Raw genomic sequence first — 20606 nt, forward strand, 5'->3', positions numbered from 1 at the left:
GTATGCAAAAAACCCTGGATAACTGATCAAAACTCATCAAGATCAAATGCAAAGAAAAGAGTTGGTTTTGTGATAATAAAATCTAGAGTTAATTCCAACAATGGTCCTCCGACTATATTGATTTTTTAAAATTGGTCCCTGACTTTTAATTTGAATAATTTAGACACTTGACTTTCAAATTCTTTCCAATTTAATTCTTTTGTCCGATGAAGGTTAAGTGGAAGTTAAATTAAGGGGTAAAATAGTCATTTCATATATATATATATATATATATATATATATATATATATATATATATATATATACATATGTATATGTATGCAAAAAACCCTGGATAACTGATCAAACTCATCAAGATCAAATGCAAAGAAAAGAGTTGGGCATACTTCTTTTTTCTTTAAGAAATTAGTCACAACCATCTGAGCATCAACACCAGGACAATAAGAATTTATGTTCCTTTTAATATTTCAGAATTCCACACTTGTTGCACCTACATTTGAGAAATTCCCCATCATCTCCTTGAACAACCGAAAACTTTGCACTGGCTCAATGTTCGCTTTTACACAGTCAACTACGAACTTCATGTGACCAACCCCAATCTTCCTATTCCCCTTAAGAAATTGTCTTGACAATAATGAGAACAGTGAATGATTGTGACGCTCCTCAAACAAGTGAGTACAATTACTCGCATATCTAAAAGCAACGTGAGCCCTACACCCAACCCTATTCGAAACTCTCCGCCTCTTTCTAACAGAACACTCAACACCATCCAATTCTACTGCTGAAGAGCTATCCATACAAACGGCATTCTTAAAACCCTCCCTACTACAAACAATATATTTCCAAACTATCGCCCCATCACAAGATTTTTTCATCGTGTTGTGTCGAATATCAAACCCCACAACTGAAGCATACTTAATATAAAATTCAACAGCAGAATCCAGATCAGGAAAAATCTTCCCAACAATAGGTTTAACCGAATCTTCACAAACAGGAACATGATATTTTGTCAAACCAGGAGAAATATTCAAACGATAAGAATCACATTCACATGTGTGTCCAACTACTTTAAATTAATGCACCATTATGTAATAAATGCAAAAAAATGTATAACTCTTGAGACTCTACCATAAACTATATACAATAAATAATTAGTGCAAGTACTTAAACCACAGTAAGCATGTAAATGATATTAAATGTGCACCAGTACTAAACAGAGATGCATCTACTTGAAATCAACAAAAAAAAACTAAATATTACATACGTAAGTCATAGTATGCACGTAAATCATATAAAAGATGCACCTAATACTACCCAAAGATGCTTCGACCTGGAATCAACAAAAAACAATTAAAAATAAATACACAATATATATGCTATTAAAAATAATTTACGTATTTACAAAAGCAACTAAATTATAACAAAAATGCACCAGTTATCTATGATAAAATAAATACAATTAAACATGAATTGCACCTACTTATAAGGCAATGTGCATATAGTTTGTATACATAATGCATCCAATACACAATATATATGCAATTAAAAAATAACTTAATTATTTACAAAAAATAACAAAAAATGCATCCAATATTGGTAACAACGCATATAATACACGAACTCAAAACACAAACAGTACCTAACTCCATTGCGATCGTATGAGCCAACAGCAATCGATGAAGACTTTGAAATTGGTAAACACCAACTGGGAACTCCTCACGATCAACAAACTCAGACCTGTTGTTGGCCGAAGAAATTAGTAAAGAAGAATTGGGATGCCTATGTGAAACAAGAACTATGACTCCTACACGATCAACAAACTCATACCTGTAGTTTGACGACAAATTTGGTAAGGAAGACTTGGGGCTCCTACGCGATCACATGAGGTGTTATGCGAATAACATTAACAGATTAGGAAATAAAAAGCAAAAAGACAAGAAACCCCTTACCGCCGGCTAGACGCGAAAAATCCTGAGCAACTATTGACGTTGGATGAAAGATGATCAACGACTTGGGTTTGTTCTTATTTCTTACCTGGGCGCACAGTACGCACGTGAACGGCTATATATATATATATATATATATATATATATATATATATATATATTTTTTTTTTTTTTTTTTTTGGTTCAGGTGTGGTTCTGCTCTCCCGTGCGGTCACACACCACTCAATGTTACAAATACACCACTCAATGTTAAGAAACACACCACAGTGCATATTTGTGTGGTGTGTTTCTTAACATTGAGGTGTATCGTAACATTGAGTGGTGTATTTCGTAACATTGAGTGGTATGAACCGCACGGCGCATGGGAGAGCACGACCGCACCTGAACCTGACACTATATAATATATATATATATATATATATATATTTGAAATACTAATGGGAAATGGGCATTCAATGCTATCATTCAAGTTCATGGGAACTTTATTGAAAACCTTTTAAGGAAGATCATCCTCAAAAGAAGCTCATACAAGGAAGAACAAAAAGAGCCGTTAGACAAATACAACTTGTCTAACGCCTAAAAGTCCAAATGCAAGACAAATTGGTGATAAGCGAGAACATCTCTTTTTTTGGACTAAAGTATACTTATACATTAATAAGATAATGGTCATTACCGTATGAATATGAAGCTGCACAAGTTAAGAGATATAGCAGTAGATTTTGGGGAATTGTGACAGTTTTTGGACAACTATTATTAGCACTTTCTGAGTGACAATGAAATTCAAATTTCATGTTGGCACTCAAATACACCACTCAATGTTAAGAAACACACCACAGTGCATATTTGTGTGGTGTGTTTCTTAACATTGAGTGGTGTATTTCGTAACATTGAGTGGTGTATTTCGTAACATTGAGTGGTATGAACCGCACGGGCGCATGGGAGAGCACGACCGCACCTGAACCTGACACTATATATATATATATATATATATATATATATATTTGAAATACTAATGGGAAATGGGCATTCAATGCTATCATTCAAGTTCATGGGAACTTTATTGAAAACCTTTTAAGGAAGATCATCCTCAAAAGAAGCTCATACAAGGAAGAACAAAAAGAGCCGTTAGACAAATACAACTTGTCTAACGCCTAAAAGTCCAAATGCAAGACAAATTGGTGATAAGCGAGAACATCTCTTTTTTTGGACTAAAGTATACTTATACATTAATAAGATAATGGTCATTACCGTATGAATATGAAGCTGCACAAGTTAAGAGATATAGCAGTAGATTTTGGGGAATTGTGACAGTTTTTGGACAACTATTATTAGCACTTTCTGAGTGACAATGAAATTCAAATTTCATGTTGGCACTCACCCCTCCTCATCTATAAAAGGAGGACCCCAAATTTAGGATAACATGCTGAAAAAATTGATAAGTGTGATCTATTGCTGAAAATTATTAATAGAGATCGATACTTCTACATTGCAAACATAAGTCTTCTAAGCTAAAAGAAGAGTCAATTTTATTTTTTTTTCAAGTCCAACACACAACAAAAATCATCTTTCAAGCTAAAAGAAGTTGGGAGATCAGCCTAGCAAGACAACTTTGTGATTGACCCTTTATGCTAGCCTTGATTATACAGTGAAGGACAAGTTGACGAAAGCTCGCGATTGTCTCAAGGATTGTCAGCCAGGAGAAGATGAAGGCTTCATGCCACTTTGTATTTCTGTAAACAAATACTTAGTGGTATCATGCATCTTTGGAGTTTAAAGAGAAGAGTGGAGTAAGAATGTTTATGAACCACTATAAAAAATCTCTCTCTTTTCATTTTCACTACTTCTACTGAACAACTAACATCATACTTTACACACACTAACACATCAAAATCGTCAAACTTAGCTACATCGTTTTATTGGCAAGCTTCAAGACTTCCACTGCAAGGAAACGTGTTTTCTAGCTTTGATTTTCTAAATTCAAACTTACTTAGTGTTATTTCGAAAAATTATTTGAAATTGTTAAAAGTCTATTCAACCATCTCCCTGCGTTCTGGACTTTTTGCTTTTTCGAGACCCAAAAAAAAATTTCAAATTCACAAGGGGCTGAAATAAGTAATAAATAGAAATTTTAACTTTGTCAAAATTGACCAAATTTGAAATTTTAACCACTACCTAAGTATGAATTTTTTACATCATAAAAAAAGGTGAAAATTGGTTAGCTCAAATAGTTTTTTTTTTTTTTTTAACTTTCACATTAAGAAATTATATGAAAACTATAATAGTATTATTACTAAGCTTACGAAAACATCACTCCAACAAAAATCTTTTAAAGAGGTAATGAAAGTATTGGAAATTTTTATTTACTTATGACTTATCTATGGAAAAGTATGCTAATTTGACAAGTAAAAAAAAAAATCTACTACTATCCAATTACTATCTCTATAATACTCTGTGTGCGAAGAAGATTGTAAAACAAAAATTATTTACTAGCTTATTACCTCTAACATCTTATAAAAGCACTTGCGTTGTTTAAAAAAAAATTACAAATCATTATTCTGAAAAGTAATAAAAAATAATGTTATTTTTTAAAACAATACTTTTTATAAAAATAAAATTGTTAACAATTAAAACAACGTAAATTTCAGCCATCGCCTTGGGCATAAAGTAGTTTATTCATAATAATGGCATATATGTTCAAAATACTTTAAGTCATCAAAGCACAAGATCCAAACAATTTGGATGGAAATAGGAGACGTAACAGTTTAGTTCCCATCTCATTACATATATAGATAGGAAAATCAATTTTATGCTCGAGTCATCTTCCTAAGCTCATTTTGAAATTTTCCCATTATTAATGGAGGCAAAGCTAATGCCACCAGTTTACCCTTTGTGTCTTCCATCCTTTTATGAGGTACCAAGAACCCAACTCCATAAACAACACCATAAACCCCACCACATACAGGCTTACCCCATCCAAAATCCACCTCGTCATATCCAAATCGTGAATTGTCTGTTATTATGAAATTCCTTAAAATAGTCCCCATTGGTCTGCCCCTAGTCACCATAAGATCTGTAGTCGATTTAACATAATCGTCGTTAACCATATTTTTAGCCTCCCTAATCAACTTGGCTGCGTATGATATCGGATTTGAACACAACAATTTGGTTGTGGTTACCGCGGATGCCAACACGACTGCATTACCATAGTATCCAAGGGGCAATTTGGGGTCATGCATCCTTTCTTGTATATTCACAGCAATGGTCAATAACATTGTTGAATTATGATCTAGTCGGAGAGCAATGGTACGACATTTCCATAAGCACGCGGAAAGTGCCTCGAATGTGGTACTTGAAGGGCATTGGTCTTTGATCGCTTGCAGCTCTCTTGAGCCAAAAGTGAATGAACGTTTGACCAAGAGGGAGTGGATTATATGTTTGCTAAAAAACACACAAGGGTCACTCGCCAGCTTTTAATTTGTACGTTGATGCATTTGGTGGTACGCAACAGTTTTTCAAAGTCCCACCACCTTGTAGTCTTGGATAGATTGAAATCCTTGAACTTGTTGTGTTCGTAGGTGATTGTTGGGGTTGGCCTTGCAGTTAAGAGACCTCTCTCCCAAATCGGAAGTGTTGAAGGAACTGAAGCACCCTGTGCCAATTCACTTACCGCATTTACAAACTGAATGAACTCTTGGGCATCCATCATACACTACAAGAAAAATGCTCATAGACAATAGTTTTTAACCGTTGTCTATAAGGTAAAATTTTTGTTGTTGAAGCCGGTGTTATTGTAAGTCCTGTGCAAAGACAACGGGTTTTGACCGTTGTCTTTTCTTTAACAACAGTTAAAAACCGTTGTCTACTGAGTGTGTTGTTGAAACCGGTGTTGTTGTAAGTCCCGCGCAACGACAACAATTTTTAACCGTTGTCTTTTCTTGAATGACTACGATTAAAAATTGTTGTTGAAACTAGTATTGTTAAAACGTCAAATTAATTATTTGATAAATTTTTACAAACGCTACATTTAGCAGGCATTTACATATGACATTTTGAGAAAAAATGATTTTTCTCAATGCACTTCCAATTAATTAATTAATTAATAAATTAATAAAATTAATTTAAAAAAATGTTGGAGTTGAGGTTCGAACCCTCTTGAGAAATAATAGAGCCTTGAGGCTCCTTAAATAGGAGCCTCAAGGCTCTATTCCCACTTTTCCCACCGATGTGGGACGGTGGGAAAAGTGGGATATGTAGAAGGAAGCAGCAATTGCTGCTTCCTTCTATCTTCTTGTTTTTTTTGTTTTTTTTTTTTTTTATAATTTTGATTTTGATTTTATATAAATATTATTATTAAAGTTAATTCTATTTTTTGTCCTAGATTTATATGTGACAGTTCACTTTAGTTCTTTTTTTATGAGAACATTCACTTTTGGTCATAATATTATATTATTATTGTGACATGACCATTTTTTATTTGGTCATCTATCAATAAAAATAATTTGAATGTCATTAAATACAAAGGTATTTCGTTCTTTAATTATGAATTTTTCAAAAAAATAAACATAAATATAGTGGGTTAACCTATTACACGACGTTGTTTATTATTATTATTATTCAACCTATTCATGTTATTATTATTATTATTATTATTATTATATTATATTATTATTATTATTATTATGTATACCTTTTAGGTCATTTTACATGTTAATCGCTAACCTAAACAGCTAATTTTATCAAATATTTTTTACAAAACGCTAATATATATTATCCGTTAGTCAAACCCGCTAATACAATTCATTGGTTAAATAAAATCGTTGTCTAAATAAAAAAAAGGTGCACATGCAAAGACAACTATTTTAATAAATTGTTGTCTTTGAAGTGTTGTCTATTAAAGTGTGCTTAAAGATAACACACAAACGACAACGGTTAAATAAAATCGTTGTCTTTAAAAAAAAATAAACGCGCAAAGACAACGATTTTAAAAAATCATTGTCTTTGTAGTGTTTTGTATTCAAGTGCACTTAAAGACAACACATCAATGACAATGGTTACATAAAACCGTTGTTTAATTAAAAAACCGAATGCACATAGACAACGGTTTTAAAAAACTGTTGTCTTTGAAGTGTTGTGTATTAAAATGCGTTTAATAACAACACACCAACAACAACGGCTAAATAAAACCGTTGTCTTTAAAAAAAAAACGCGCAAAGACAACGATTTTAAAATACAGTTGTCTTTGTAGTGTTGTGTATTCAAGTGCATTTAAAGATAACACACCAACTACAACGGTTAAATAAAACCGTTGTCTAAATAGAAAAAACAGGTGCACAAAGACAAGGGTTTTAATAAACTGTTGTCTTTGAAATGTTGTCTATTCAAATGTGCTTAAAGACAACACACAAACGACAACGGTTAAAAAAAATCGTTGTCTTAAAAAGAAAAATCGCGCAAAGACAACGGTTTTAACCGTTGTCTTTGTAGTGTTGTGTATTCAAATGCACTTAAAGACAACACACCAACGACAACGGCTACATAAAACTGTTGTCTTTTTTTTTTAAATGCACATAGACAACAGTTTTTAAAAATTGTTGTCTTTGCAGTGTTGTCTTTTGACAAAATGCACAAAGACAACACACTAAAGACAACGGTTCGGCAAAAACCATTGTCTTTGATAAAAGTGTTGCGTCAAAGACAACGGTTTTGTCCAAAAGTGTTGTCTTTTACACAAAAGACAACACTTTTGTCAAAAACTGTTGTCTTTTTAGTGTTGTCTATGTGCATTTTCCTTGTAGTGGTAGTGTGGTTGAACCAAATTCCCAATTGAAAGCCACCACAACTAAAACGGGTTACCTACATCACAATACATAATAGAGTGACTCTCCTATGATTTAAATAATTTTTTTCTTTTTAAAAAAGAAAATGTGATAATTCATTATGAGATCAATCATTCAATGATATAGCGAGAATAACCACAATTTTGGTTACTTAATTGTTTCTCAACTGTTATTGTAGTCCCTTATTTTTTATTTTAACTAATTTGATATTCAAATTATTTAAAATTTCTTCAATTAAACCCTTTAGAGTAACCAAAATGGTGATGTCTCATTTTTAAAATTTCGTCAGTTTTATCTTCGAAGAGTTTAATTGATGAAATTTTAAACAAACCGATTATCAAATTAGTTGAAATTGAAAACTAAGAATTACAATGACAGTTGAAATAATTGAGGGATCAAAATGGTAATTTTCTCATGATATATATAGCCCTTTATGCTAGCCTTGATTATTTGAATGTTAGGATGATAATTTCTATGTAGTTGCTTCAATATTCTGTGTATTCACTCAAATCATTCTGTGTATTCTAGACAAGGATTATGTGTATTGTAGACAATTAATTCCATGAAATCATTCGCGTCCGCGTCGACTAACATCGAAACGACGTCGTTTCGGACCCTAGTCCACGATATAACGATTGCTTGGGCAACGGCAAATTATTGTGTGGACCATGAATATACGGTATATTTTTACTATACTAAAAGTACATTATTTTTGTATTGAAGGTACACTGTTTCATAGTATATATAAAATAATGTACTTTTAGTACACAAATAATGTATCCTAAAATAATTTATTTTATATACAAAAATAATGTACTTTTAGTATATTAAAAATGTATTTTTTATTTATGATCCATGGTCCATGCAATAATGATTGCAACTATACGGAGTAAAATTATACAAATTTTATTTAAAATAATCTACGTCAATGCTAGCCAAATTAGAGGCCCATTCCCTAATTGCCAATGGGCTGAAACCGGTGTACTCTGTCATTATTTTGGGTTTAAAACTAGCCCAATTATGTGTGTTTTTTTTTTTTTTTTGAAAACAGCCCAATGATGTGTTATTCAATCATTATGGCAAATTTTATTTATTTATTATTTTTTTTTTTGTGGACAGTGGTCTATAAATATCAAATCATTATATCATAGATCATGGTATACTTTACAAGCTAATACCAAAGCGAACTATTGACATAATGTATATTTTTAATGTAATAAATGTATATTTTAATACACTAAAAGTTTAATTTTTAAATATACATTATTTGTGTACTAAAGATACATTAGTTAGTAATATACCAAATAATGCACCTTCAGTATGATAAACATTTATTCATACTTCACACTATAATTTGCCTGTAATATAATCTAACCAATAAATTATCCTTCTCCAACTTGTATTTATATTAACATAATATTTGTGAATTTCTAGTCACACAAAATAAAGTTTTAAATTAAAATTTATATAATTAATTAATTATAAAGATTACCAATAACTATAAAAATGTAAATATATATTTTTTTTAATTACAATCTAACATTATCTATAGTATCTGTTCAACATGATTATGCCAATATCTTTGATTTGGGTGTTATTCGAATCTGTGACATTCCATTTTGAGTGGTAACATATTATAATAACTACGTGTGCGCGCGCTAGCTTAGGTGAAATGAGATATCCATGTAAACATTTGGTGAGATATGAGTCGTTGATTTAGTCGTATCAACAACTTTACGAAAATGAAAACATTTTTCAAACTTTATAGTATAAGCATAAGCATTAAATATAAATTTGTACACTTTATAGTATATACTTGTGCATTTTCAAATATTAGTTTAGAAAAACACAGTAACATATTTTCAAATATCTCAAACTAATATTACTATTTACACTTGTAGTATTAAACTTATGCACTTTTAGTATAATATATGTGCACCTCAAAGTTAAAAAAAAATTTACAAAAATATCATTGCTTTTTTCTTTGTTTACTTTTTCTTTGTTTACTTTTATTTAAGGGTGTTGATCTAACCATGACTGAAATCTCAAAACTAATGAAATTAAAAAATAAAATTAAAAACTTGATTTTTTTTTGGGGGGGGGGGGGATATATACTAGTATGAGCTTAGATTTTTTATTGTTCGACTCTATTCATCTTAACCAGGAAAAAAATCTCAAAACTAATGAAATTAAAAAATAAAATTAAAAACTTGATTTTTTTTTGGGGGGGGGGGGGATATATACTAGTATGAGCTTAGATTTTTTATTGTTCGACTCTATTCATCTTAACCAGGAAAAAAACTTAACTTTTGTAATTAAAAAATTAGGTTATAAGTCATATGTGGCCTAAATATTTATTATTTGGCCTAGCATTAGTCAACCAGCTTAATAAAAAAATTGAAAAGGATTTAAAACTTGTTGAAAAATTTTGATGGGCAGAGCTTATATTTTTATTATTTGGATGGACATGTTCATAGTCGAATAAATTAAAAAAATTAAGCAAAACAAAAATTAGTATTACAAAAAAAAATTTGGGCTATGGGAAATTTAAAAATAATACGAACTAAATTAAATTTTAAGAACTCTTTAACAAATTAAATTTAATCCATTAAGTCAACCATAAGTCGATTATTTAGGCATCATACTTTCTCTCCACCACTCTCGCTTGATTCTCTCTTTAGTCTTATTTGGCTGGTTAGCAATTAGTAAATAGCAGATTATATTAACGAGTTTGACTAATGCATTGTATCAATGGTTGGTAAATTTAGATTTTTAAATTAACAATTAATATCTAAAATAATTAAAAGGTATAAATAAATTTCATATTTCATAATAAAAATAATAATAATAATTATTTATTTATTTAATAACAAAAAAAAAACAAAAAAATAAACATAAGGTGGAGCCGAACTGGCTCCCCTTAGTTTTGCCACTTTTCCCACATCGGTGGGAAAAGTGGCATGGGAGCCTTGAGGCTTCTATAAAAGGTGCCTCAAGGCCCCTAGTTTAGTGTACAGTCCCATCCGTTGATGGGCGGAGCAAGCCAAACTGGCTCTTGCATTTGCGGAGCCGGAAACGGCTAGTCTCCATTATAGTTTTTTTGTTTTGAAATACTGTGTCTTTGTTTCGACGACAATGGCTCTTGCCTTCCCCTTCGACGACAATGGCTGCTTTACGCTTCAGGTTCCATCTCCTAAACCTTCTTTCTTTTCCTGCTTTCTCTGTCAGTGTTCTCCATTATATTTCTCCCCATACCCTCCCCTGCTCCCCCTTCTTTTATATTCTTGAATTCCTTCTTTTATATTCTTGAATTCTTGATTATTCGACTCGTCTTTCATTCTGTCTCTGTCAGCCTTCTTCTCTATTATTGCTCCCCACCCACTCCCCCATTTTTTTTTGTATCCTTAATCATTTGAATGGAGCGTTACGATTATTGGACATTCTGGTACTCTATGTAGTGAGTCTTTTGATTCTGGTACTGTGTAGTGTGTCTTTTGAATTCAAAGTTCTGTTTTTATATATCTTTATGTGTATGAGTTTTGTCTCTGGTATTGATTTATAGGGTTCTGATAATTTTGTAGTGTAATTATTTGTGTGTGTTGGAGTTCCTTTGGTTTGTTGTTCTTTATTACGGAGTATTATTATCTTATTTACTTATTTTATATAGTGAATTGGGTTATATTTTTACAGTGTGCTTTCAATTCGTTATTCATCCTTTTTGTGAGGGTGTTCTTTGATCAGTAAGTGATTCATTTTTGGATATATATTGGATTGTTTTATTTTGATATACTGCCTTGTGATCTAAGGTGAATTGTTATGAATTTTTTTTTTATCAAGGCTTGTGTGCTTTGATCATTAATTGTTTCAGTTATTTTTGATGTAGTGAATTTGTTTATATTGACACATTCTATTGTAACTAATTGATTATTTGTTCAATTGATTATTGATTATTTGTTCAATTTGTTCAATTTGTTTATATTGACACTCCTTTGGGCTTTGAGTTCTTTAATCATTATTTGTTCAATTTGTTTTTGATATATTGAATTGGGAGTTTTGATACACTTCAGTAAATAGGTGAATTGTGTATGATTTTTAGTGGTTTAAAGTGTTCTTTTTATTTTTGAAATGATTTTCAGCATTAAGTTTTCTTATTAGTTATTGAAGTGATGTTCAGCTATTTTAAGTGTTCTTTAAATTTTTAAAATGGCTATCAGCGTTTCTTGTATTCTTTTTAGTTTTATAAATGATTTTCACTGTTATCAGGTATACGTTATTGTTGGTTATCAGCGTTTCTTCTATTCTTGTATCGTGATTCTGTTTTTTTTTTTGGGTTTATCTGGATTTATCTTTCACTGAATATTGTTTGGTAAATTCATGTGTATGTCTTTTATTTACGACTTGTAGTGTATGGTTTTTTTTTTTTGTTGGAAGTATTGATCTATAGGGTTTTGTTAATTTGTAGTAATTTTTTGTGGGTTTTGCAGTTCCTTTGTTTAAAGTGTTTTTCAGTGGTTTAAAGTGTTCCTTTAGTGTATGAAATGATGCTCATTGTATTCAAGTGTTCTTTAACGTTTTTATTGATTCTTTTTGATGGAGTTTTGGGCTCTTTGATTATTATTTGTTCCATTTGTTTTTGATATATTTAATTGGGTAATTTCGGCACATTGCTGGAAATGAGGTGAATTGATTTGTATTTTTCTTCTTTATGGAGGCTTGGGTGCATTGATACATTTGTTTAACCTGCATTTAATTGTCTAGTAAGATGGCTACTTAGCAATTACTCAAGGCATTTTACTTAATCATTGCTTAGCATATAGTATTTGTAAATTGTAGGATGCCTGGTTTGCAATTTTATCTTCCATCTACCAAGAATGAGTACGAGAGTATCCATAGTTCATTCTCTTCATTGTTTTTCTAGTTAATAATTGTGCTTAGTTATGATGAGGAATGCCTTTATATGGATGCAATGAAGAGTCTTTTCCTATGCTATGAGATTTACGTGAGAGATCTCGCATCCTAATGGTTTGTAAACTACATTTTATGATTGTAATAGTTACATCATCATTATCGTCAATGCATTTATTTTTGGTAACACTGATTTTGTGTTTCATGAAGGCCAAACATTATTATGCTTTGTTTTAATATAAGCATTTTGGTTTGGTTTTAAAAAAAAACATTATGATGCTTTGTTTTTTCTGTCCCAAAGTCGTATTTTAGCTGAACTTAAAAACATACGTTGATGGGGAGAGCAAGCCAAACTGGCTCTTGCATTATAGTTTTTTTTTTTTTGAAATACTGTCTCGTACGCCTTCCCCTTCGACGACAATCGCTGCTTCTTCGCTTCAGGTTCTATCTCCTAAACCTTCTTTCTTTTTATATTCTTGAATTCTTGATCATTGGACTTGTCTTTCATTCTCTGTTGTCTCTGTCAGCCTTCTTCTCTATTATCGCTCCCCACCCACTCCCCCATTTTTTTATATCCGATCATTTTGAATGGAGCGTTGATTATTGGACATTCTGATACTCTATGTAGTGAGTCTTTTGATTCTGGTCTGTTTAGTGAGTCTTTTGTATTCAAAGTTCTGTTTTCTTGGGTTTATCTTTTACTAAATACTGTTGGTAATTCAATTGTATATCTTGTATGAGTTTTGTCTCTGACAGTATTGATTTACTAAAGGCGCCTCAAGGCTCAAATATTAACGTAAAGACCCATCCGTTGATGGGCGAGCTGTGATCAAGCCAAATTGGCTCTTGCATTTGAGGAGCCGGAAACGGCTGAGGCTCCATCATAGTGTTTTTTTTTGTTTTTTTTTTTTTAAATACTGTCTCGTACACCCTTCACGTTCGACGACGATGATTCTTCACTTCAGGTCCCATCTCCTAAACCTTTATTATTTCCCTGCTCTCTCTGTCTGCCTTATTCTGTATTATTATTACTCCGCATCCCCTCCCCCGTGTTTTTTTTTTTTTTGGTTTTATTGTTGATTATTCGACCGGTTTTTCATTCTCTGCTGTCTTCGGCAGCATTGTTCTCCATCATTGCCCCCCATTATTTTTTTATATCCATCATTTCGATTGGAGTGTTGCGAATATTGGACATGCTGATACTTTGTGTAGTGAGTCTTTTGTATTCAAAAGTCTGTTTTCTTGGGTTTATTTGTTACTAAACACTGTTGGTAATTCAATTGTATATCTTTTTGTGTGTGAGTTTTGTAGTGTAATTATTTGTGTTTTGAAGTTTATTTGTGTGTAATTTTGGAGTATTATTATAATATATATAATTATTATTTTATTTTATATAGTGAATCCGATTATATTATGACAGTGTGATTTCAATATATTTGTTATTCATCCTTTTTGGGTGGGGGTTTGTGTTCTTTGATCGGTAAGTGATTCATTTTTGTATATATATTGAATGGTTTTATTTTGATAACCTGCCTTGTAATACAAGGTGAATTGTGTTATGAATTCTTATTGATTAGGTTTGTGTGCTTTGATCATTAATTGTTCCAATTGTTTTTGATGTAATGAATTTGGTTATTTTGACACATTTTGCTTTAACTTATTGATTCTTCTTTAGAGTTTCGGTTCTTTGATCATTATTTGTTTAACTTGTTTTTGATGTATTGAATTGGGTTATTTTGACAAATTTCAGTAAATACATTGAATTGTGTATGATTTTTAGTGGTTTCAAGTTTTCTTTTTTATTTTTGAAATGATCTTCAGCATTAAGTATTCTATTTATTGTTATTGAAATGATGTTCAACGTTTTTTTAAAAATGATGTTCAGCTGTTTAAGTGTTCTTTAAATTTTTAAAATGGTTTTCAGCGTCTATTGTTTTCATTGTTATCAGGTATACTTTATGTCTTTTCTTAAATTTATCTTCTTTTCAAGTATTATTTTTTGTTCAAATGGAGTGTAACAATTATTGGACCTCCTAATAATTTGTAGTGAGTCTTTTAAATTCGTGATTTTGTTTTCTTGGATTTATCTTTCACTAAATATTTTTTGGTAAATTCATTTGTATATCTTTTAGTGTATAGGGTTTTGTTAATTCGGAGTAATTTTTTGTGGGTTATAGAGATTCATTGTTTTTTTATATAGTGAATCGGATTGTTTTGACAGGATAGAATCTTTTTGGTAAGGCATTGTGTGCTTAGAACATGTTTCATTTTTGGATATATTGAATCGTTTTATTTTGATTTAACTGTTAGTTTTTAAAATAATGTTCATCGTATTTAAGTGTTCCTTTTTGTTTTTGAAATGATGTTCAACATTCTTGAGTGTTCTTTTTAATTTTTAAAATGGTTTTTAGTATTTTCTTTTTCGTTTTAAAATGAATTTCACCGTTTTCATGTATTATTTTTAGTTTGAATGGGGCATAATGATTGTTGGAGTTAATGATACTTTGTAGTGAGTCTTATGGGTTTTGTCTCTTTGGAAGTATTGATTTATAGTGTTTTGTTTATTTATAGTAATTATTTGTGGGTTTTGGAATCTGTTTGTTTTTTTATATAGTGAATTGTGTTATTTTGACAGTGTACTAACATATAAAGTGAATTGTTATTGATTCTTTTTTGTGGAGGATTGTCTGCTTTGATATCATTTTTGGATATATTGAATTGTTTTGTTTTGATAAACTTTGCTTTAATATAAGGTGAATTGTTATGCATTCTTCTTTGTCGGCATTCTTGTTGATACTTCTTGATGGGGCTTTGGGTTTTTTGATCATTATTGATTTGTATTTTTTTTCTTTATGGAGGCTTGGGTGCTTTGATCATTAATTACGCTTATTTACGCCATTTAATATAGTACATTTGTTGAACTTGCATTTAGTTGTCTAGTAAGCAATTACTCAAGCCATTTAACTTAATCATTGCTTATAATATAAAAACCATATATTCATATGGTATTTGTCTAATTTTCTCTTCCATCCACCAAGAATGAATATGAGTGTCCATGGTTCATTCTATTCATTGTTTACTGGTAAATAATTGTGCTTAGTTATGATAAAGAATGCCTGTATATTGAAATTATGGATGCAACTAAGGGCCCTTTTCAATGCTATAATGAGTTCTCAAAATTTCTAATAGTCTTGCTATGAGATTTACCTCAGGGCATCGTAATTGTGTATGGGTTTTGTCTCTGTGGTAGTATTGATTTACAGTGTTATGTTAATTTATAGTGTAATTATTTGTGGATTTTGGAGGTCCTTTGTTTTTTGTTTAGTGAATTGGGTTATTTTGACATAGTCTTTAATTAAGGGTAATCGCTATTGATTCTTTTTTTGTGGAGGCTTGTATGCTTTGATTTAGTTGTTTTATTTTGAATTTTTGATAAATTGTGCTATATTTTAAGGTGAATTGTTATGGATTCTTCTTGATCGAGGCATGTATGCTTTGATCATTAATTGTTCCATTTGAAGTGAATTGGGTTATTTTGACACATTTACTTATTTGATTCTCTTCTTGATGGGGTTTTGGGTTCTTTGATAATTATTTGTTCCATTTGTTTTTGATAAGGTGAATTGTTTTTTATTTTTCTTCTTTATGGAGGCTTGAGTGCTGAGATACATTTGTTTAACCTGCATTTAATTGTTTAGTAAGATGGCTACTTAGCAATTCCTACAGGCATTTTACTTAATCATCGCTTAGCATGTGGTATTTGTCAATTGTATGTTTGGTTTCCAATTTCTCTTCCACCTACCAAAAATGAGTATGAGAGTATCCATAGTTCATTCTCTTCATAGAGATTTCTAGTAAATAATTGTGCTTAGTTATGATGATGAGTTTTCCTCAAAATTACTACAGTCTTGCTATGAGATTTACTAGAGAGATCTGGCATCCTAATGGTCTGTAAACTACATTTTATGATTGTTATAGTTACATCATCATTATCGTCAATGCATTTGTTTTTGTTAACACTGATTTTGTGTTTCATGAAAACCAAACATTATGATGCTTTGTTTTTTTCTGTCCCAAAGTCCATATTTAAGCTGAACTTGTAATAAGACTGATATGCATGTCTTCCTAAACGGTATCTTACCTCAAGTGCCTTTTCGATCAGTTTCTGCCAGTGAAAATGGGAGCTTCGATATTGTCATTGGAGAGCTAAGTATTTTTACTCTATGAGAAATTTTTGTATATTACATATATTGATGTGATAAATATTATTCTGTGTAACTAGTCTTATTTTCATGGGAACTGCTTTTATCGCAGGCTAAAATTGGTGTTAAACTGTCTCACGGGTCTCAATCCGTGTCTGTGAGACGGTTTCACATAATTGTTACACTTTATCGCAAGCTAAAATTACGCGTTATTGTATGTCTTTGCATCTCTATTTGATGATTACATTTTAGAGTATGATTGATAAGCTTTCTTTGATGTAACCATTTCCTACACCGTATGGTGAGGGCTACATTAGCTGTTATGCAATTATTGTTTTTGTGATAGAAATTGCTCTTTTATGTTTATGACATGTGAATCATTGTAAAAGAGCACCAATTGGTATGTTTTTTTATGGTAACAATTATTTGTTATATCTCATAAATATTGAGGTTTATCTTATATATTATAAATGCCACTATAGCCTAAATTATAAACATTCCATTGTCTAAAAAGCGAATTCATAGCACTAGGAAACTTTATATGTCTAATGTCAAATTTACTTGATCTTATGGTAACAATTTTTTGGACACAAGATCTAAGTCTTAATATTTAAACAAATAATAGTGCATTTTTGTTAATATAATTTTGCCCAGATAAACTAAGAACACTAGTTTTTATTTGTTACCCCTTGGCCAACGGCACATCATAATTGATTGAAAAAGATCCATAGACCCTAAGTCAATTCTTGAAGTCAATTATTTGAGCGGTCAATTTTTGGTCATATGAAAAGATAATTATTTATTTTTTGCTTCTCGAAATTTTACTTCTCGGATGTTACCTTTCGGATGGTACATGGCAAAATTATACTAAGATTTTAAATATATTATATCCTCTGAGTTTTAAACCTTTATCTTACTTAACAAATGTGTTGGCACATTGGGCTAATTTTCTAATAAGAATTGAATTGATCTTTTGGATGACTAATGACTCATGAATGGAGTTTGCAACTTCTATTTCTAGTGCTACTCTCCAATATTGTGATATGTGCTTGAAAGCCTAGAGTGAATCATATCATACCGGTTTTTGCCTAAATCAAACATTGGGAAATTGATTTTAGAAATTATGAATGGTATCACCTTCTTTTTGACATGTAATCCCCCTAAGATTGTTGTAATTCTTTTGGACCCAAACTCATTTAAATTATGTCGTGAGCAATTGGGTCACTTTGGGTTAATTATGATGAGTAAGATTTTATAATCTTGTTAGATATTAGATATATGTCAAGTAGTAGTCTTCCTTTTTACATGAATATTTTTCAAAAAAAAACATGTGAAAATAGTTGTTTTGGGAACATCCAATTTGATATATAAATGTTTTGAATCTAAATCTGACTCTCTACCTATCATGGTTATTCCACCAAAACACATGGAAGGAGGAAATTGATCATCCTTTGCGAAAATGCTCGGTAGCATATGAAGTTTGGAGAGCAATGCTCCCTAATTCCCATGCAAGAGCTGATTCGTATCCATTCATTAAATGGTTGTACGATGGCGAAATGAGGCCATATTCAATAATTCGACGAAGCAAGCCCCTTTAATTCAAGATGGCTTGGATTAAAGCTCAAGTGGATGAAATCAACAGAGCATTTTCCAGAGCTAAGAACAATCAATGTGTGGAGTTCTTGGTGGAGGAAGTTGCAATGGTTTACACCACATGGACTGGTAGAGATTAATGTTAATGTATTTGTTGATCTTACTGTAAATAATGTGGGATATAAGAGACCGTGATGGCATCAGGAATGATGGATTCATATACAATATCGGATCCTGTTCTCCCCTTGAAGTTGAGGCATGGGCTATGCTTAAAGGTATACAATTCGCCGCCTTATAAGAAAGTTATCGTCGAAAGTGATTCAAGAGAGATAATTGAAGCATTTAACTGTGGGAACACACCAAATAGCTTCCCCCATAACATCAAAGCTTGCAAACGAGAACAAGGTAGCTCGGAGTTTTGCAAGGGAACAAAACGTCGTGTGTGTGTGTTTTTTTTTTTTTTTGAAAGTAAGAAGTAACTTGCATTAAATCAAACACATCGAAAGGGGTAGACTTCCATTCCTTATGGTCAACTATGAATACAGCTCCCCTACCTAGTAAATGGACAAATCTTTTCGCGGACCATTTAGCAAATACAAAGCTAACATTACTAAAGTTATAATTAAATTATTTAAAAAAAAAAAAAGGAGCTCAAAATATTATTTTAAGCATTCTCAGAAATTCAAATTTTCAAACAAAACAGATCTCAAAGCTTTCCCAATTTTTCAATTGGGGTGGCCTGCTGAGGGTGAAATAGATGGGGAAGAGAAGATTTCAAAGCAGAATAAACAGCAAGCCAGCCTTGCTGTGATGGGTGTGCCATATCCCAGAAGAATGCCATCTTTGGATCATCGCACAGTCCATATTCTTTCTTTCCACTCTCATCAACGTCCCCACATTTACCAAAGCAACATGGCAGTAATGGATGTGGGAAACTAGATTTCCCTGGATGGTTGTGTTGAATGTTTATGGCAGACGTGAAGGCAGCGTAGAGATCAAGAATAACAAATGGTGACCCCTCCGTTTGGGCGTTGAGTTTGTCTACCCTTTGTTTTAACATTTGATTGTGAAACCTCGTAATGTTGTTTGAATGTTCGTCGCAGTTTGGGTAGTTGCCAGTTTAAAAAGCTACGAAGGGTAGGCATCCCAAAGGCTGCATTGCTGTCACTGCTACTTTGGGGATTCCCATCTCATGAATGCGTTTAAGGTCCAGACAAAATTACTTTGTAATAGAGTCGACAAACTCCTACAAACATAAATCATAGTCAACATATAGAAAGCTCGCTAACTTTTTTTTCCGCCATATATAAGGCAACAATCTCCCTAGTCACATGGTGCTGGAATGAAGGGCTTTTCAACATGGGCAAGCTTGATTTGGCCACTCAACACAGACCGTCAACGTATGTGTCAAACACACCTGTCCCTCCATATGCAAAATTCATCCCATATTGCTTTGCTTCCCCATCCCCTTTCCACAAACTGTAGGGCTGTAGGGATCCTATTCTCAGATATGCAGCTGATATATATAACCAAAAATAATGAAAAAGAGAATAATGATATTTAATTTACTATAGAGTATTTTTTTCTATGTTCTCAGTTCTCAAAATAAAAGGATTGGTCGAGCTCTATGACAAGTCTAAATTAATCTCACATTGACGGAATACTGAATGTTTTATGTAAAAAAATTTAAAAATTAAATAATAGTGGTTGATGCGAACTAGGAACCATCAAACTGCACCTATGTAATCGGTGAGAACGCGACTGTCAGACCATCTGCCAGAAGGGTTGCCAGGGAAAGTCACACCATAAGGCTCCCTCCAAGGCATGGAAGCATCAGTAGGTGGCCAATTACCCGTGTCAGCATAGGAGTCACCGAAAACAAATAGCTTTTCGGGGCCATTGAGGATAAATTTATCCTGTGGTTGTCTCCTTGTACCAGCTACCTCTGGAATTAATTATCAATACAGATAGAATAAAGTAAAAAAAAAATACAATTTACTAATTAGAAAAATATAAAGCAAAGAATAAAAAAGTTAAAAGCTAAAGAAACCTGGGAAATGGATGGTTATAATTAAACAAGCTGAGAGACATAAGAAGATGGAGAAACAAACTTTTTCCACCAT

The 20606-nt window shown here is 31.8% G+C and overlaps 1 protein-coding gene and 1 long non-coding RNA gene across 2 annotated transcripts; one reads left to right on the top strand and one right to left on the bottom strand.

Moving 5' to 3' along the window:
* Window positions 1-10833: 10833 nt before the first annotated feature.
* Window positions 10834-17239, top strand: LOC116000981. The gene is made up of 2 exons (XR_004094199.1): window positions 10834-10966; window positions 16851-17239. It is a non-coding gene; the product is annotated as an uncharacterized LOC116000981 (long non-coding RNA).
* A 2626-nt stretch (window positions 17240-19865) lies between these two features.
* LOC116001356 (GDSL esterase/lipase At5g03610-like) lies at window positions 19866-20606 on the bottom strand. Its single transcript, XM_031241238.1, has 3 exons — window positions 20534-20606; window positions 20222-20428; window positions 19866-19999 (listed from the first exon to the last, which is right to left on the bottom strand). Exons 1-3 carry the CDS (start codon window positions 20604-20606, stop codon window positions 19866-19868), a joined length of 414 nt encoding a protein of 137 aa, XP_031097098.1.

This window comes from Ipomoea triloba, chromosome 13 (genome assembly GCF_003576645.1).
Source record: "Ipomoea triloba cultivar NCNSP0323 chromosome 13, ASM357664v1".
Lineage (NCBI taxonomy): Eukaryota > Viridiplantae > Streptophyta > Magnoliopsida > Solanales > Convolvulaceae > Ipomoea > Ipomoea triloba.

Excerpts from the sequence above, each read along its gene's own strand:
- LOC116001356 (XM_031241238.1), bottom strand. The coding sequence starts at position 20,606 with ATGGTGGAAAAAGTTTGTTTCTCCATCTTCTTATGTCTCTCAGCTTGT. Across the intron at positions 20,429-20,533 it reads TATAACCATCCATTTCCCAG|AGGTAGCTGGTACAAGGAGA; the intron begins GTTTCTTTAGCT and ends AATTAATTCCAG. Across the intron at positions 20,000-20,221 it reads CGTTCTCACCGATTACATAG|CTGCATATCTGAGAATAGGA; the intron begins GTGCAGTTTGAT and ends TATATATATCAG.